Source organism: Notamacropus eugenii, chromosome 4, assembly GCF_028372415.1.
Source record: "Notamacropus eugenii isolate mMacEug1 chromosome 4, mMacEug1.pri_v2, whole genome shotgun sequence".
NCBI classification, from domain to species: domain Eukaryota; kingdom Metazoa; phylum Chordata; class Mammalia; order Diprotodontia; family Macropodidae; genus Notamacropus; species Notamacropus eugenii.
In genome coordinates, this window is record NC_092875.1 from 162,701,916 (window position 1) to 162,716,436 (window position 14,521).

General features: G+C 36.3%; 1 protein-coding gene across 5 annotated transcripts in view; it reads right to left on the minus strand.

Moving 5' to 3' along the window:
* Window positions 1–14,521, minus strand: part of LRRC69 (leucine rich repeat containing 69) — a 171,255-nt gene that overhangs the window by 134,896 nt on the left and 21,838 nt on the right. For all 5 annotated transcript variants that reach the window (XR_011965853.1, XM_072603592.1, XM_072603593.1 and 2 more), the window contains exons 3-4: window positions 11,744–11,816; window positions 9,469–9,664 (exon numbers count right to left, since the gene is read on the minus strand). Coding sequence is in view for 4 of the 5 variants with exons in the window: in XM_072603592.1 (XP_072459693.1) it covers window positions 9,469–9,664; window positions 11,744–11,816 (269 nt within the window). In the remaining variant the exon portion in view is untranslated. The remainder of the gene's footprint in view (window positions 1–9,468; window positions 9,665–11,743; window positions 11,817–14,521) is intronic.

Genomic DNA, 14,521 nt, shown 5'->3' on the forward strand with positions numbered 1-14,521 from the left:
TAGGTACTCTCTAAGCATCTGATTTATTTTAGCTTTCAATTTCTTTTTAACCTTTTTTGTTTCTTCCTTCCTAATGAAGATTATTCTCCTTGGTAGTAAAAGCAGAAGAATATAAAAGTTGAATAATTCTTCTTTCTATCATTCATTACTATCATCTCATTCATTCCTAGCAACAGGCCTATCTCTTCTTTCATCTTCCTTTTAGTCCCAACTTTTCCTTAAAAAAATTAAATAAAAGCTATCTGTAGGCTCTAAGACAGCAAATGCAAATCGAAACAACTCTGAGATACCACATCGCACCTATCAGATTGGCTAACATGACAAAACAGGAAAATTATAAGTACTGGAGAAGATATGGGAAAATTGGAACACTAATGCATTGTTGGTGGAGTTGTGAACTGACCCAATCATTCTGGAGAGCAATTTGAAACTGAACAAAGGGTTATAAAAATGTGCACATCCTTTGACCCAGCAATACCATTTCTAGGACAGTATCCCAAAGAGATCATACAAATGGGAAAAGGACCCATATATAAAAAAATATTTATAGCAGTTCTTTTTGTGGTGGCAAAGAATTGGAAATTGAGGAGATGACCATCAGCTGGGGAATGGTTGAACTGGCTGTGGTATATGAATGTAATGAAATACTATTGTGCTATAAGAAATCATGAGCAGGAAGACTTCAGAAAAACCTGGAAAGATATGAATGAACTGACACATAGTGAAGTGAACAGTACACAATCCACAGTAACAGCCACAATGTGCAATGATTAACTTTGACAAACATATCTCTTCTTAGCAATGCAAGAATCAAAGACAACTCCAAAGGACTCATGATGGAAAATACTGTCCACATCCAGAAAAAGAAGTATGGAGTCTGAGTGCAGATGGAGGCATATTATTTGCTCGCTCTTTCTCATTTGTTTGTTTCTTCTTTCTCATGGTTTCTCCCATTGGTTCTTATTCTTCTTTACAACATGACTAATGTGAAAATAGATCTTTTTGGATCCTGATGCAGTCATGCAAGAGTTTAGCCATTCCTCCCAGCTTTTCACCACCTACAAATCTTTATTGGTTCAATGCCTTAATGCAAGCCATCTTGCATCCAAGATCAATATGAATGCATATGTAGACTATATCAAATTACACCTTGTATTGGGCTGGGGGGAAGGGAGAAAAGGGGAGAAAATTGGAACTCAAAATCTTATGGAAGTGAATGTTGAAAACTAAAAATAAATGACTTTTTAAAATATTACTTAAATAAATCATGGCTTGTCCTTAGTGTTCATTGCTTGGCTCCGCTCTGGGCGATAGTACTTTTGGCCTGTTTCAGGACCAAAATTCTTATTAGTTCACCTTCATTAACTGCAGAGGCAAAATAATGGCTGTCATATCATAATCTCCAGATAGCTGTCAATGGTCTCTGCTAAGAGTAGACAGGTTTTTAAATTCTTGATTTGTATTAATGATCATTCCTTATTTCAGAAAGTAAGTAGTGGCATTATATGTACCTGCTTCTCACTAATAAGAAGAAACTAGCTGGCAAAAAGAGAAATAATGAGAACCTTAGGAAGCAGAGACTATGCTATCTCAGAGTCTTTAATATATAAGGAATGCATGACATACAGTCATCTATGTTAGATTTTAAGAAAGTGAATTTCAAAGATTTTAGAAATAGGATCTGTAGTAACCAATGGCCTGATTTTTAAGAAAAAGAAATCAGTTCAATAGGTATTCAAGAACAATATTTTGGCAATGTGTTCTTAAATAAGTCAGATGAGGAAGAAAAGGGAAAGTGCATGAGAAAGAAATTCAAGGATTCACATTTTGAAAGGATATATATAGAGAGATATATAAAAGAGATGGAAGCTAGGGCAGGTAACTGAAGGTGAATAAGAAACTGCCAAGCTCCGTAAAAGCAAGGTCAAGGAAGCTAAAGCCAAATATGACCTGAAGTTTACAAAAAATCCTTTTAAAAAGTGATTTAATAGTTAGGTAGGCACCATGAAGAAAGTCAATGAAGCGATAGGTCCTCTGATTATGGTGAATGAGTAGATAACAAATGAGAAAGGAGGCAGAACTCCTCAGGACTTAATTTTCTCGTTTTCTCTACCAAGGTGAATGATCTGAAGATTTGAAAAGATTTTTTTTTAATATCGAATATGTAAAGCTGAATTAAAGAGCCTTAATAAGATTGTTAAAAAAAATAACTAGGTCATTAACTTCAGCTACTAGTTATAAAATGACAATTACTTGCCTATATGCCAATTGACAAGGACACCTTAAATATTATAGTAATATTACAGGTAAAAGGTCTCCTGTTTTAATATTTTTTTTACTATTGTTTGTGTCTCTGCTATTGTAATTTGAAACACCTTTATCTCATTCTGGAGTCTTTAAGGCTCTATGCCATGATCTAACATCTCAAATATACCTTGGGCTTGTTTTTTCCTTTTGGCTAAATACTGTTCTTTCATTTTAACTATAATGCAAGTGTTGTACACAACTGCTTGGAACTCTCTAGAAGCTCCTTGATAAGGTAAATAAACCCTCAAACTTCCCTTATTGAGTATATTATTAGCTAGTAAAGGAAATTTCATTCCAGTCCATAGTCCTCCCAGCAATTGCTTGATAAATTATCAAATCTCTTTTTCTAATAGGTCTGATTCCTAAACAATACAGAATGACTTAGTTTACTGGTTTTGATTATGACAAATAAGAAATATCAAGGGCCTAGAGACAAGCAAATGCTCTACCTCTTTTTGTAAATGGGGAAACAGCAGATAGTTCAAACTGTAGACTATGGAGCTTGAAATCAATTCCAGGCCAAAATCCTAGGACTGGTTATTTAAGGATTCATTTCTGAAAAATTAAGGGGAAAAAAAAGGAGCTGACTGCTAAGAACTAATGTAGGTTCATCAAGAACAACTCCTGCCAAACTAACCTCATTTCTCCTTTTCACATGCTATTAGACTGGAAAATCAGGTGAATATTTTAGCCATACCTGTGCCATACTTGAAGCAACAGCCACAGAGCTTTGCCTTCGTTTTGATAACTCTCTTGATCACTGAGTTAACTGCTGTGCCAAACTGCCTATTTGCCCCTCCTGTTCACTGCTCTGAGGGCTCTCTTACTGGAGACTCCTCAGTAATCTAAATTTATTTAAGGTGGGCTTCCCATCTCTTCTGGGAATAGGATGATATAACCTACTTAGCTATTTTTAATAGGGAATTAATGCAATCCTCCTTTGCCCCAGTACCAATGAAAGCAAACAGAGGCTAATCCACAGATATCTAATGATCTAATTAATCTTATCCAGCCTGTTTCTCCTTGCCTCCAATCTTCAAATATCTTCTGTAATTCCTTGACCACTAAGCTCAATGTCACCACTGGAGAAATAAGGGGAAAAAAAGAAAAAGATAAAAGTATATGACACAGTAAACACAAGAAACAAAAATATACAAGGATATAAAAGGAAACGAAACCCAATCTAAAACTAAAAATTCAAGTATCCATTCAAAGCTTGTATCTTCATGCCATTGATCTCTAAATATCTTCCTATATTTCCCTGGCATCTAGACTCTCTGTCCTCACTAGGAGGAAGGTGGAAAAGGCCTAGTGGATTATTCACCCTTCAAAAAATAATTCACATTATTCTTGGATTATTCATCCCTCAAATCACTGGCATCAGATGGTGGTAAAGTGCTATAACCTCATGTTTAGATAGGCATATGCTTTGCCTGAAATTCAGGATAACATCATACTTTTCAAATTCCCACAAACATAAAACCATAAATTTTCTACATCTTTTTACATAAAATAGATACTCAAATGAATCTGTAATTCCTTCATTATATATGTCCCTTTCCTTACCTGTGAGATAGAAGTTAAATAATGCAGATTTCAATATCTATTCAATGTCCATTCTGTGCAGCTTTGTCCATGTCCTCCCATAAAATTTATCACCGGAGAAAACCAGGAGTGAGAGGGAAGAGAAGGAGGGAGGTTCAACCTCTGGTCATCCTGGTAACATTTCTTGTTTGCTCAAAAGACCACAAGTACAGCTCTCTGGCTATCTCTTACCCTTTCCACATAATCAGCCTCTATTTTTCAGGCTCTGATAATACTGTTTACTATGGTTCATCTACTTAGATTCTTATTTGTTATACAAATATACAAAGAAATGTGTTTCTAAAATGTCAGCACCTAGGCAAGCATTAAATAAGCATCAAATCAGAATGCTGTTAGAACCAATACTTACAGTGAATCAGCTCTAAGATTGTAGTTTTCATTTCATACAGACCTAGTGCAGGCCCTCATCACCTCATGCCTGTACTCTACCATACACAAGCCCACTGGTTGTTCTCCCAACCTCAAATCCCTCCCTACAATAATCCATATTCCACTCAGAAGCCAAAATGATTTTTCTAAAGTATGGATATGACCATGTCACTTCCCTGCTCAATAAACTCCTGTTGGGTCCCCATTAACTCCAAGATCAAACATAGAATCCTTTGTTGACGCTAAAGCCCATCATAACATGACTCTTCTGTGCCTTTTCAATCTTACTGAACTCCATGATCCAGGGCCACTGGACTTATTGCTCTTCGTCTCTCATGTCAATCTATCTCCCGATTGGTTGTCCCCCATACCTGGAAGGCTCTCCCTCCTTGATCCTTCCTCCTGGTTTCCCAGGCTTTCCTCAAGAGAGCTCGAATCCCACCTTCTACAGGTGGCCTTCTCTGATTCCCCCTCCCTTGTTGCTACTGTTTTTCCTATGAAATTATTTACCTTTTGTGTGTGTAAAAATATGTCTATATATCTACATATATGTGAGAGCATATAGATATAGCTAGAGAGAGATAAGTAGGTAGATAACAGATTATATGTACACAGGTTATTTGTTTGTTCTCTCTTCTATCTGAATGTGAGCTTCTTAAAGGCAAAGACCATGTTTTTGTCTTTGTATCACCAGTACTTAGCATACCTGGCATATAGTAAGCAATGAATGCTTGTTGAATGACTAATTTAGTGCTTTAAAATTTACAAAGTATCTTTCTCACAATGCTGTGAGTCAAATAATACAAGTATTCACTCATCATATTACAGTTTAGGAACATCAGAAAGGTTGTGAAATAATGATAATTGAACTTTTGTACAATTCTTCAAGAAATCATCAACTTGATGAATAAAATACCCTTATGTGTGTAAGATTTTTGAATCCCCTGGCTGCCATCTTTGTCCCTCAACAGTAGCATTGCAATGGGAGATATGCTGTCATTTGAATATCTTTGCTATCCATGCATGGCCTCTGGGACTTTTTAAGTGTCACATATTAAGATGTTAAAAGCTGTCCCCTTTTAATGGGGCAGCTAAGTGGCACAGTGAATAGAGTCCTGGGCCTGGAATCAGGAAGACGTAAGTTCAAATTCAACTTCAGACATTTACTAGCTACGTGAGTCACTTAACCTCTGACTCAGTTTCGTCATCTGTAAAATGGGGATAATCATAGCACCTACCTTCAGGATTATTGTGAGGATTAAATGAGATAATAATTGTAAAGCACATAATAAGTGGTATGTAAATGTTAGCTGTTATAGCCATGTACATATATATGTGTGTACATACATGTCTCCTGACAGATATTGTTAAAATAAAAGTAAATTACAATACTAAATTTTCTAAAGAGAAATGTGTAAAGGGATAATCAGTAAATGTAAATTTAAGTACCTACCAAGTATCAGACATTAGAAATAGACAAACAAAAATAAAGAAGTTCTTGTCCTCAAGGATCTTACATTTTTTGCAAGGAGACAACATGCATCTAAAGTACATACATGAATATATATTATATATGCAAAACAGATACAAGGTGATTTTTGTATGGGGAGGGCACTCACTAGCAGCTGGGGGAATCAGGAAAGGTTTCATGTAGAAAGTATCACTTGAGCAAAGCTCTGATAGCTCAGGCAAATGTAAGAGGCAGAGAAGAGGAAGAAATTCATTCTAGGCATGAGGAGAGGGCGGCATAAACAAATAAAGAGAGTAGAGGGGAGTGAGGCACTGCAAGACAATCTATTTGGCTGCACCAAAGAGTGCAGGAAGGGAAGCAATACTGACTCAGGTTGTGAAGAGTTGCCGTAAAAGCAGAGGTACATGGTCCCTGCACTTTAGGAACATCGATTGACAGCTGTGGAGAGGATAGATTAAAGCAGAGGGAGATTTCAAGTAGGAAGACCAGTAAAGAGGCTAACACAACGTATAAACCATAGGTGATGAGCGTCTGTACTCTCCTCTCTTCTGAACTCTCATGATGATGATCTGTGAGAGGAGAGATAGGCACAGATTTGAAAGAAATCGTGCAGATCTGAGCAGCAAGCTTTAGAAACTAATTAGATACGTGAGATGATGGAGAATGAGGAAGCAAAAACTAAATCAAGTTTGTGTATTCATGTGCATTCGTCCTTCACTGCTGAAGAAGACCATGCCATCAGAGAAATAATGACATGACTTGCACTTGACTTTGTTTTGAGTGAGGGAGGGCTGTGCAGGTCACCAGCCTCACTTGTCCTCCAGAGCCGTCTGAATCCAGTGACCAGATATTCATCAGGATGACCGGAGATGACCCAGGATGAGGCAGTTGGGGTTAAGTGACTTGCCCAAGGTCACACAGCTAGCATCAAGTGTCTAAGGTGAGATTTGAACTCAGGTCCTCCTGACTCCTGCACTGGTGCTCTATCCACTGCACCACCTAGCTGCCCCTAAACCAAGTTTACAAACCTGGGTGACTGGTAGAATGGTGAAAAATGAAATAATAAACAATAAAAATAAAGGCATTTTAAAATGTCTGTTGTGTTTGTGGTCTATCACTTGTCCACATGCAAATCTTTTTTTTTTTCCTTTGTGGATTAGCTACCAAAATTTTTATACCTTAATTTTTCTCCTCCTGCTTGGCACCACTGTAGTAGAAAGATGTCAAACTTGCACCTTTGGGGAGCTTCATTAACACATAATGGGGAAATGTTTAACAAAATACATAAAAATACAATACAGTATATATAATATTAAATCAAAGAGACAGCTAGGCGGCTCAATGGCTAGAGCTCTGGGCCAGCCTCAGACACTCCCGAGCCGTGTGACTGTTTGTCTCCCCACGGGCAGTAGTGGTGTGAGACATTCCATGAGGTCACGGAAGCACCAGCTGTGACTGAACAACAAAATGCCAACATGGAGCCTGAAGGTCCGTTTCTACTTCAGTTTGAGACCACATCTGGGCCCAGAGCCAGTAAAACCTGGCTTTAAATCTCACCTCAGACACATACCAACGCTAAGGCCAAAGGGAAGTCATTTCACCTCGCCATGATCCAGCCACAACGACACTACTTGTAAACTTCTCCAGCCAGATAGAGAGAGATTAGAGAAAGATCAAAGATGATTGGTTACTGCGGGTCACATGACAGGCTAGATGAGAGAGGAGCTGGTGCTGATTGGTTGTTGTGGGTCACATGACAAATAGAAGCATGCGCAATAGCAATCTTACATTTTTTCCACAGGCTGCTGGAAGTCCAATGACAGACTGCTCTAGGGAGTTCTTAAAGATTATATATTGCAGAGAAGAGGACTACCTGCCATTGTTGAAGGAACTTTCCCACCTGGAAGTTCCTTACTCCAGTGAAACCAGGTCCAGCCCCCCATCCTTATGCTAAACCTCTTCTTTGGCAGCCCTCATCCCACCAAAGTTCTACAGTGTACCCTAAAACCAAACATGCATGGTGTCCCCAAGAGTTACAGTGCAGATTTTAGCTTTAATGGCATCAGAAAGTATTCATTCTACTAAGCTACAAAAAAACAAAAAACAAAAAAAACATTCAACAGGTTATTTACAAATTTTAAATATTGATGTTTCTTATAACTAGCATCTTGTCCTAGATATCACTGTAGTCAATTTTAAGACTTTGGGAAAACTTTCATCAGCTGCTTCTCAGAGACCGAAAGAAAAATGGGAAAATGTGTAATTCTAGCCTTTAATTGAATCCAAAGAATGAAGCTTTGATACATAGAAGATCTCAAATAAAAAGAAAAAATTAATGAAGATAGATCAGATGACCATGGTGGCCAAACTAGAAGACCTCCCCTATTGATCTACTGGTCTGAGAAAGTGTCATCTAGAAACTGTCACACATGCAATGCTTGATAACAGGGTGCCCCATCTTGGTAAAATTAAAATGTATAATTCAAAATTCACAAAACATTTAAATCATTACAAAAGAAATTCAAATAAGCTTTCAAATCGTGTTTTTGTAAGTGATTAGCATTTAAACATTCAAAATTATTAAAGCTTAAAATTGTTCTAATACTATTGGAGCACCCCATATATGTATTTATTATGCAGACATATAAATTATTATAGGATATATAAATTATATAGGATATATACAATTATTATAATATATTGGGATTGTCCTCAATATAAGTATCTTCCAGTGGTGGAGCTGGTTGAGAATTGATGATATACACTATAATAAGAAATTGATATGCCAAAGGGGATAAGACGAGTTACTTAGGATCATACAAGTAAGTCATACAGAGAATTCAGCATGCGGTTGGTACATCTAAAATAAATTCTGCTTATTAGAACTCATTTAAAACAGCTAAGCAGTGGGGTGCTATGGTTGTAACATGAAAATTTTTTGCTCAAATTTTTGGATAAGACAAAGACTGACAAGAAAAAACGGGCTCAGGCTTCTTGCTGCTGCTGTGTTAAGAGGATGACATTTCCTCAGTGTCTAATTTTGCGCTTCCAGACATTGTTCCTGGAAGTTCAAAGGTCCTAACGCCTGAGGAACCAAGGCTGAGAAATAAGTCATAACTCCTACTTTGACCTGCTGGAAGGTGTTCTTATCTTCCCCCTTTTGTTCCTTGTTTCAGATATATTCCGGACGTATTCCCTTATCTTCCTCTCTTGCTTTCTGTAAAATTCCATTTTTCTATACTGTTCATGTATTCATAGTCTATGTATGACTGCTAAAACTGATGCTCTGCATTCTGTGACTTTGTTTCGAGTGCAATATAACATTGTAGATACAGTAATGACCTCTGCATCATTACTTCAGTGATTGGCCACAGCGCCTAATCAGTGGAATCTTGGATAACTTTTTATCACTCAATGGACCTGGAGTCAGGAAAACCTAAGTTCATATCTAACATCAATGAATTATTACCTATGTGATGCTGGGAAAAGCATTTAATCTCTCAACCTCAGTTTTCTCATCTATAAAATAGGGATAATAATAACACCTATCTCCTGGAGTTGTTATGAAAATAAAATGAGATAACATTTTTCAAGTGCTTTGCAAACCTTAAAGGGCTATATAAATGCTATCTATTATCACTAAAGCAGGTTAGAGATATTTTTCTAAATTTCTACTTTACCAAAGAAGGAAAGCTTGACTTTGATACTTTACTTACTATCGGGAATACATCCATGAGGTTTCTTGCCAAGGACAGCTTTCGGAGATTCTTCATAGTTTTAAATTCTTCAGGAATGGAAACAAGTTGATTGTGGTTTAGTTGAATTTCAGAAAGATAAGCCAGAGAACAAAGTTCCTTAGGAATATCAGTTAGCTGATTATTGTTTAAACTCAAGCTTTTAAGATTCTGTAATCTAAAAATTAAAGTACATGAATGAAGTTTTGCACTGAACTCTTTTTTACCAATACCTCTTATAGGAAGTCATACATAGGTTGGTTTACTTAGTTTGCTTTTCTAATTGATCTTTTCCCATTATTAAACATTTATTTTTTTTCTCCCTCACACATTCCCCCCACTAGGAAAAAAGAAAATCCAATTTACAAATATTTGCTTAGTTTCTATTAGAAGGGAATTGCTTCATACCCCTTTTAAATCCATTAAATCAAATTTTCACACCTACTAAATGTGCCTTACTCAGTTTATAACAGGACTTCTTAGCCAGAGGTAAACCTGGGTGGGAAAAACTATACCTTTATTTCAGTATTGCTAATTCCCTTTGTAATCTTATGCATTTTATGTAAAAACACAATATTCTAACAAGTCCATAGGCTTTACCAGATGTGATGTATCACCAGGCCCAGGGCAACCAACCAGCATCAGTCTGTCTCTAGTCTAATCTGTGCTGGGACCTCTTACAAGCAGACATGATCACCAGAAGTGATCCATGACACCAAAAGATTAAGAATTTCTGGTTTATAAGATAAATGGTATTACTTGCATATAATGCTTTTATATTTTTAATAAGTGGATCTCTTTACTAAAGTCCTCTTCTGATGTCACATTGTGGAATATCAGTGCTCCTGGCATCTCAACATTTATAAGTGTTTAATAGGCACTTAATAAATGCTTATTCCCCAGTCTTCTTCCTGGTTCTGTTTCTGACTCTCCAGACTTAGCTGCCTTCTTACCCTGGAACACTCCCTCCACCTCTTGTTCCCTCTTCTTCCATTTGTGGTTTCCTCTCAGGGCTTCCATTTTGGGAGGAACCCAAGGCACCCTTGGTTCCTGCCTGTTTTCATTCCTCTCCTGAATCTGCTTCTGACTGTCTGTGCCTCACTGCCATCTTCCTTCGTCCCTCACCAGTCCTTCCTTCCTTCTCCTACTTTCCAACTCCCTTGTATAAATAAGTTGTCTTCCCGCCCACTACAACGTAAGCTCCTTGGGGTAGGAACTTTCTTTTTGCTTCCCCAGCCCTTAGCACAATGTCTGGCACACAGTAAGTACTTAATAAATATTTGTTGACTAACTGTTGAAGATTAAAAATGTAAAATGAGAAACCTAGGATGCCATTATTAATGCATAAATATGTTCATTAGAAAAAGAAGTTGAAAAAGTGTATAAGCTGACTACAAACATTTTTATTAACATACTTTATTTCTGCACAGATGATGTTGATCTTAACTGCATCCAATTCCTTATATGTAACATTTGACCAAAATGTGATTATTTTCCCCCTCCAGAAAAAAAAAAAATAACAACATAATTGGGAAAAACAAAATATATCGACAAGAGGTGTAAGCAAGCTATCTGAATGGATTAAGTGTACTGGAGAATGTCCTGTGCTGTTTGGCTGTTCATATTTTCTTCTACTCTTAAAAAAAAAATCTGGTTCTTCTTACTTAGTAATACATCTGTTTCTATTCAGAAAGCAATAAAAAGAATCTCCAAAGTAAACCCCAAACAAGGCTCTCTCTCCATCTTTCAGTGAAAAAGTCCAAGAGGGAGCTTGGCCTTCAGAAGGAGGAGCCTCTCAGATAGTTTGAAGAAAGATTCTGTACTGGCGGCCTGACTTGTACACATTTATAATTTAAGGAAAACAGTCTTTTTTTTTTAATTTGGGGTTTAAAAAATGCTCTAGTCCTTGAAACAGGTTACCATTTCTAACAAGCTCAATACTTGAAACGACTCATCTTTATGACAATCCTGTGAAGGAAGTGTTACTATCACTACTTTGTAGTAAACTAACATGAACCTACTGAGACTGAGCATGCATCAGGGGACTGGACACAATAAGCAGCAGAACCAGAAATTTCAAAGGCCCAATTTTGTCATTAGGACACAAAGGCATGTAGCTTCTCATTCTTCTAACTAATGATGTCTCACTTCTTCAGATCTTTATATGTGTATATTACCCACAAGTATTAATTGCAACAGAAAATTAGAGGGAAGGAAGTGAAAGGGGACTGGTCAATTGTATTATAAACAAAATTACCTGCTTATTTCTGGAGGAATCTTTTCAAGTTTGTTGTGGTTCATATTCAAAATGTTCAAATTCTCAAAGCCATCTGTTGAAAAAAAGTGAATATTTAGCAAATTAAGGAGACACAAAATTTATTTTCTATAAGTTTAATAAAGTAACCATGTTTGTTCTTTTATTTTCCTTTTTCTTTCTCTTAGAGCACATTGTAGTGAACTTCTTAAAGATAAGTCATTATCCCTTTTCTACCACCTTGGATAACAACAATAAAAAAAAAAAACCCATATGTATCTGCTGTCCTACAAGTTATACAGCTCTTCATAACAAGTGGGCTCTCACTGAGCCTCATTGTTGAAATGAGATCAAGAATTGCCTATGATGTATTATGTTGCTATTTTTCAGTTCATTCCATCATGTTTATCTCTTTGGGACCCCATTTGGGATTTTCTTGGTGAAGATACTGGAGTAGTTTGACATTTCCTTCTCCAGTTCATTTTACAGATGAGGAAACTGAGCAAACAGGGCTAAGTGACTTGCCCAGGGTCACAGAGCCAGTAAGTTTCTGAGTCTGCATTTGAACTCAGATCTTCCTGACTCCAGGTCCAGCACTCTATGCACTGCACCATCCAGGAGCCTGGTGTTATATTAAAATTACTATATAGTTATTTTAAAAGTATTAGAACTTCATTCAATAGACATATGTTTAAGCAGAGCTTGACCATGTTGAGTATTATTTACACCGAGAGCATGTCAGAGCAGATGATGCAAAATAATGAATAATAAAATCAATTAATATTTGGTTTTGTTCTTTAAAGGTATGCCTGATATTACAGGAATTAACTTGTACTAGGATAATGACATTCTAGTATGTAAACCATCCTCAGTGGTAGAGTAGAAGAGCTCCATATTTGAAGTCATAAAACCTTGGGGGTTGAATTCTGGCTTTGCAATTTGTCTTTCCCCAATAGATTGTAAGCTCCTTGAGAACAGAGAATTTTTTTTTCATATTTCCATGCTTAACATTTAGCATACAGTATGGTATATTCATCCTTAAAAATGAAAATGAAAGGAGATGAATACAGAGAAGTTTGTAAAGATCTATATGAATCGATGCAGTTAAGAAAGTAGAGTCAAGAAAACAAGATACACAATAATCTTAATAATGTAAATGGAAAGAACAAAAAAAATGAATGTTAAAAAATGACAATCAACAAAGATGACTCAGAAGAAGAGATGTGAGAAGATACTTCACTCCCTTTGCAGAAGTGGAAGATCCATTAGTGTTGCACATATTTGAAACTTTTTCTATGTGTTGATTTGTTATGCTAATTTTTTCATCTTTTTTATCTTTAAAAATTTTATTTCTTATATAGGATGGCTTTCTGGGAAGAAGAATACTAGAGGAAAGCACATTGATGTAACAAAAAAACAGAAGACATCAATAAAAACTTTAAAAAAAAGAACAACAAACATGAAAAAGATCAATAACTTTATAACAAATTCTTCTCACTCTCAAGGACAATGGAGGACCACATTTAAACTGTAACAAAAAAATCTCTATACTGAAAAAAAACAGCTGGACTATACCATATGCATGCAGAGAAGGTCCATGTTCAAGACAATTGTGAGAGTATTTAAGGATCATTTCTCAAAATATCTGAAGAAGCAAAAGATGTCGGAGGTATGGAAAAAACCTCAAATCTTATTACTACAAAAGTAAAAGAGACTGAGAAAATATTCCTATATGCTTATTTTCCAAATCTAAATTAAATTTTTATGAGGCTAAATAATACATCCTCCTATTGAAAGTATTCTTGATGAGTTTATTCCAAAGGAATAGGCTGTCTTTGGAGGGTAATAGTCTACATCTTTATAATCAATTAACTGAAACATTCCACTATGCTTATTATTTTTTAGTTAAAAATGTGCGTTTGTCTTTCATTGCCGAAAAAGACAATGCCATCAGAGAAATAATGACATGACTTGTACTTGACTTTGTTTTGAGTGAGGGAGGGCTGTGCAGGTCACCAGCCTCACTTCTCCTCCAGAGCCGTCTGAATCCAGTGACCAGATATTTATCAGGATCACTGGAGATGACCCAGGGTGAGGCAATTGGGGTTAAGTGACTTGCCCAAGGTCACACAGCTAGTGAGTGTCAAGTGTCTGAGGTGAGATTTGAACTCAGATCCTCCTGACTCCTGCACTGGTACTCTATCCACTGTACCACCTAGCTGCCCCTTTAGTTAAAAATAAAATTTGATAAAATACCACCTTAAAGAGTTTCCTGAAACAAAGTTTTTCTCCCATCAACATATCAAAACTTTACAAAATTCTGTAAAATATATAATCCTGATAACCTTGATTGGTAACTCTCTAGTTATTAATATCAAGCAAGACACAAAATGAGGAGATGTATCCTTGACAAATGTGTTCACCATTGTTATGAAGGAGATCTAGTACAGAATCCAAATTGTTGATAATATCGTATACGCTGATTGAGTCCTAAATACTGCAGAGCATTCATAATCATTCAAAAGAGTTTGGTCTAACCATCCACATCAGAAAAAAACCAACTAAGTGCTATCCAGACTATTATAAAAAGCTATCTAGAATACTTATAAAGCTTATTAATAAATGTAGAAATAGATTCACATAAACACATACACATATATAGCCACATATATTACAAATGGAATTAAGTAAGAGAGTGGTAGCTGAGTTATTTGCAAAAGTTTTTGAAAAATTGCAAGGTTTTTAATGAAAAACTTCTCCCTAAAAAGGCCCATTTCTTCA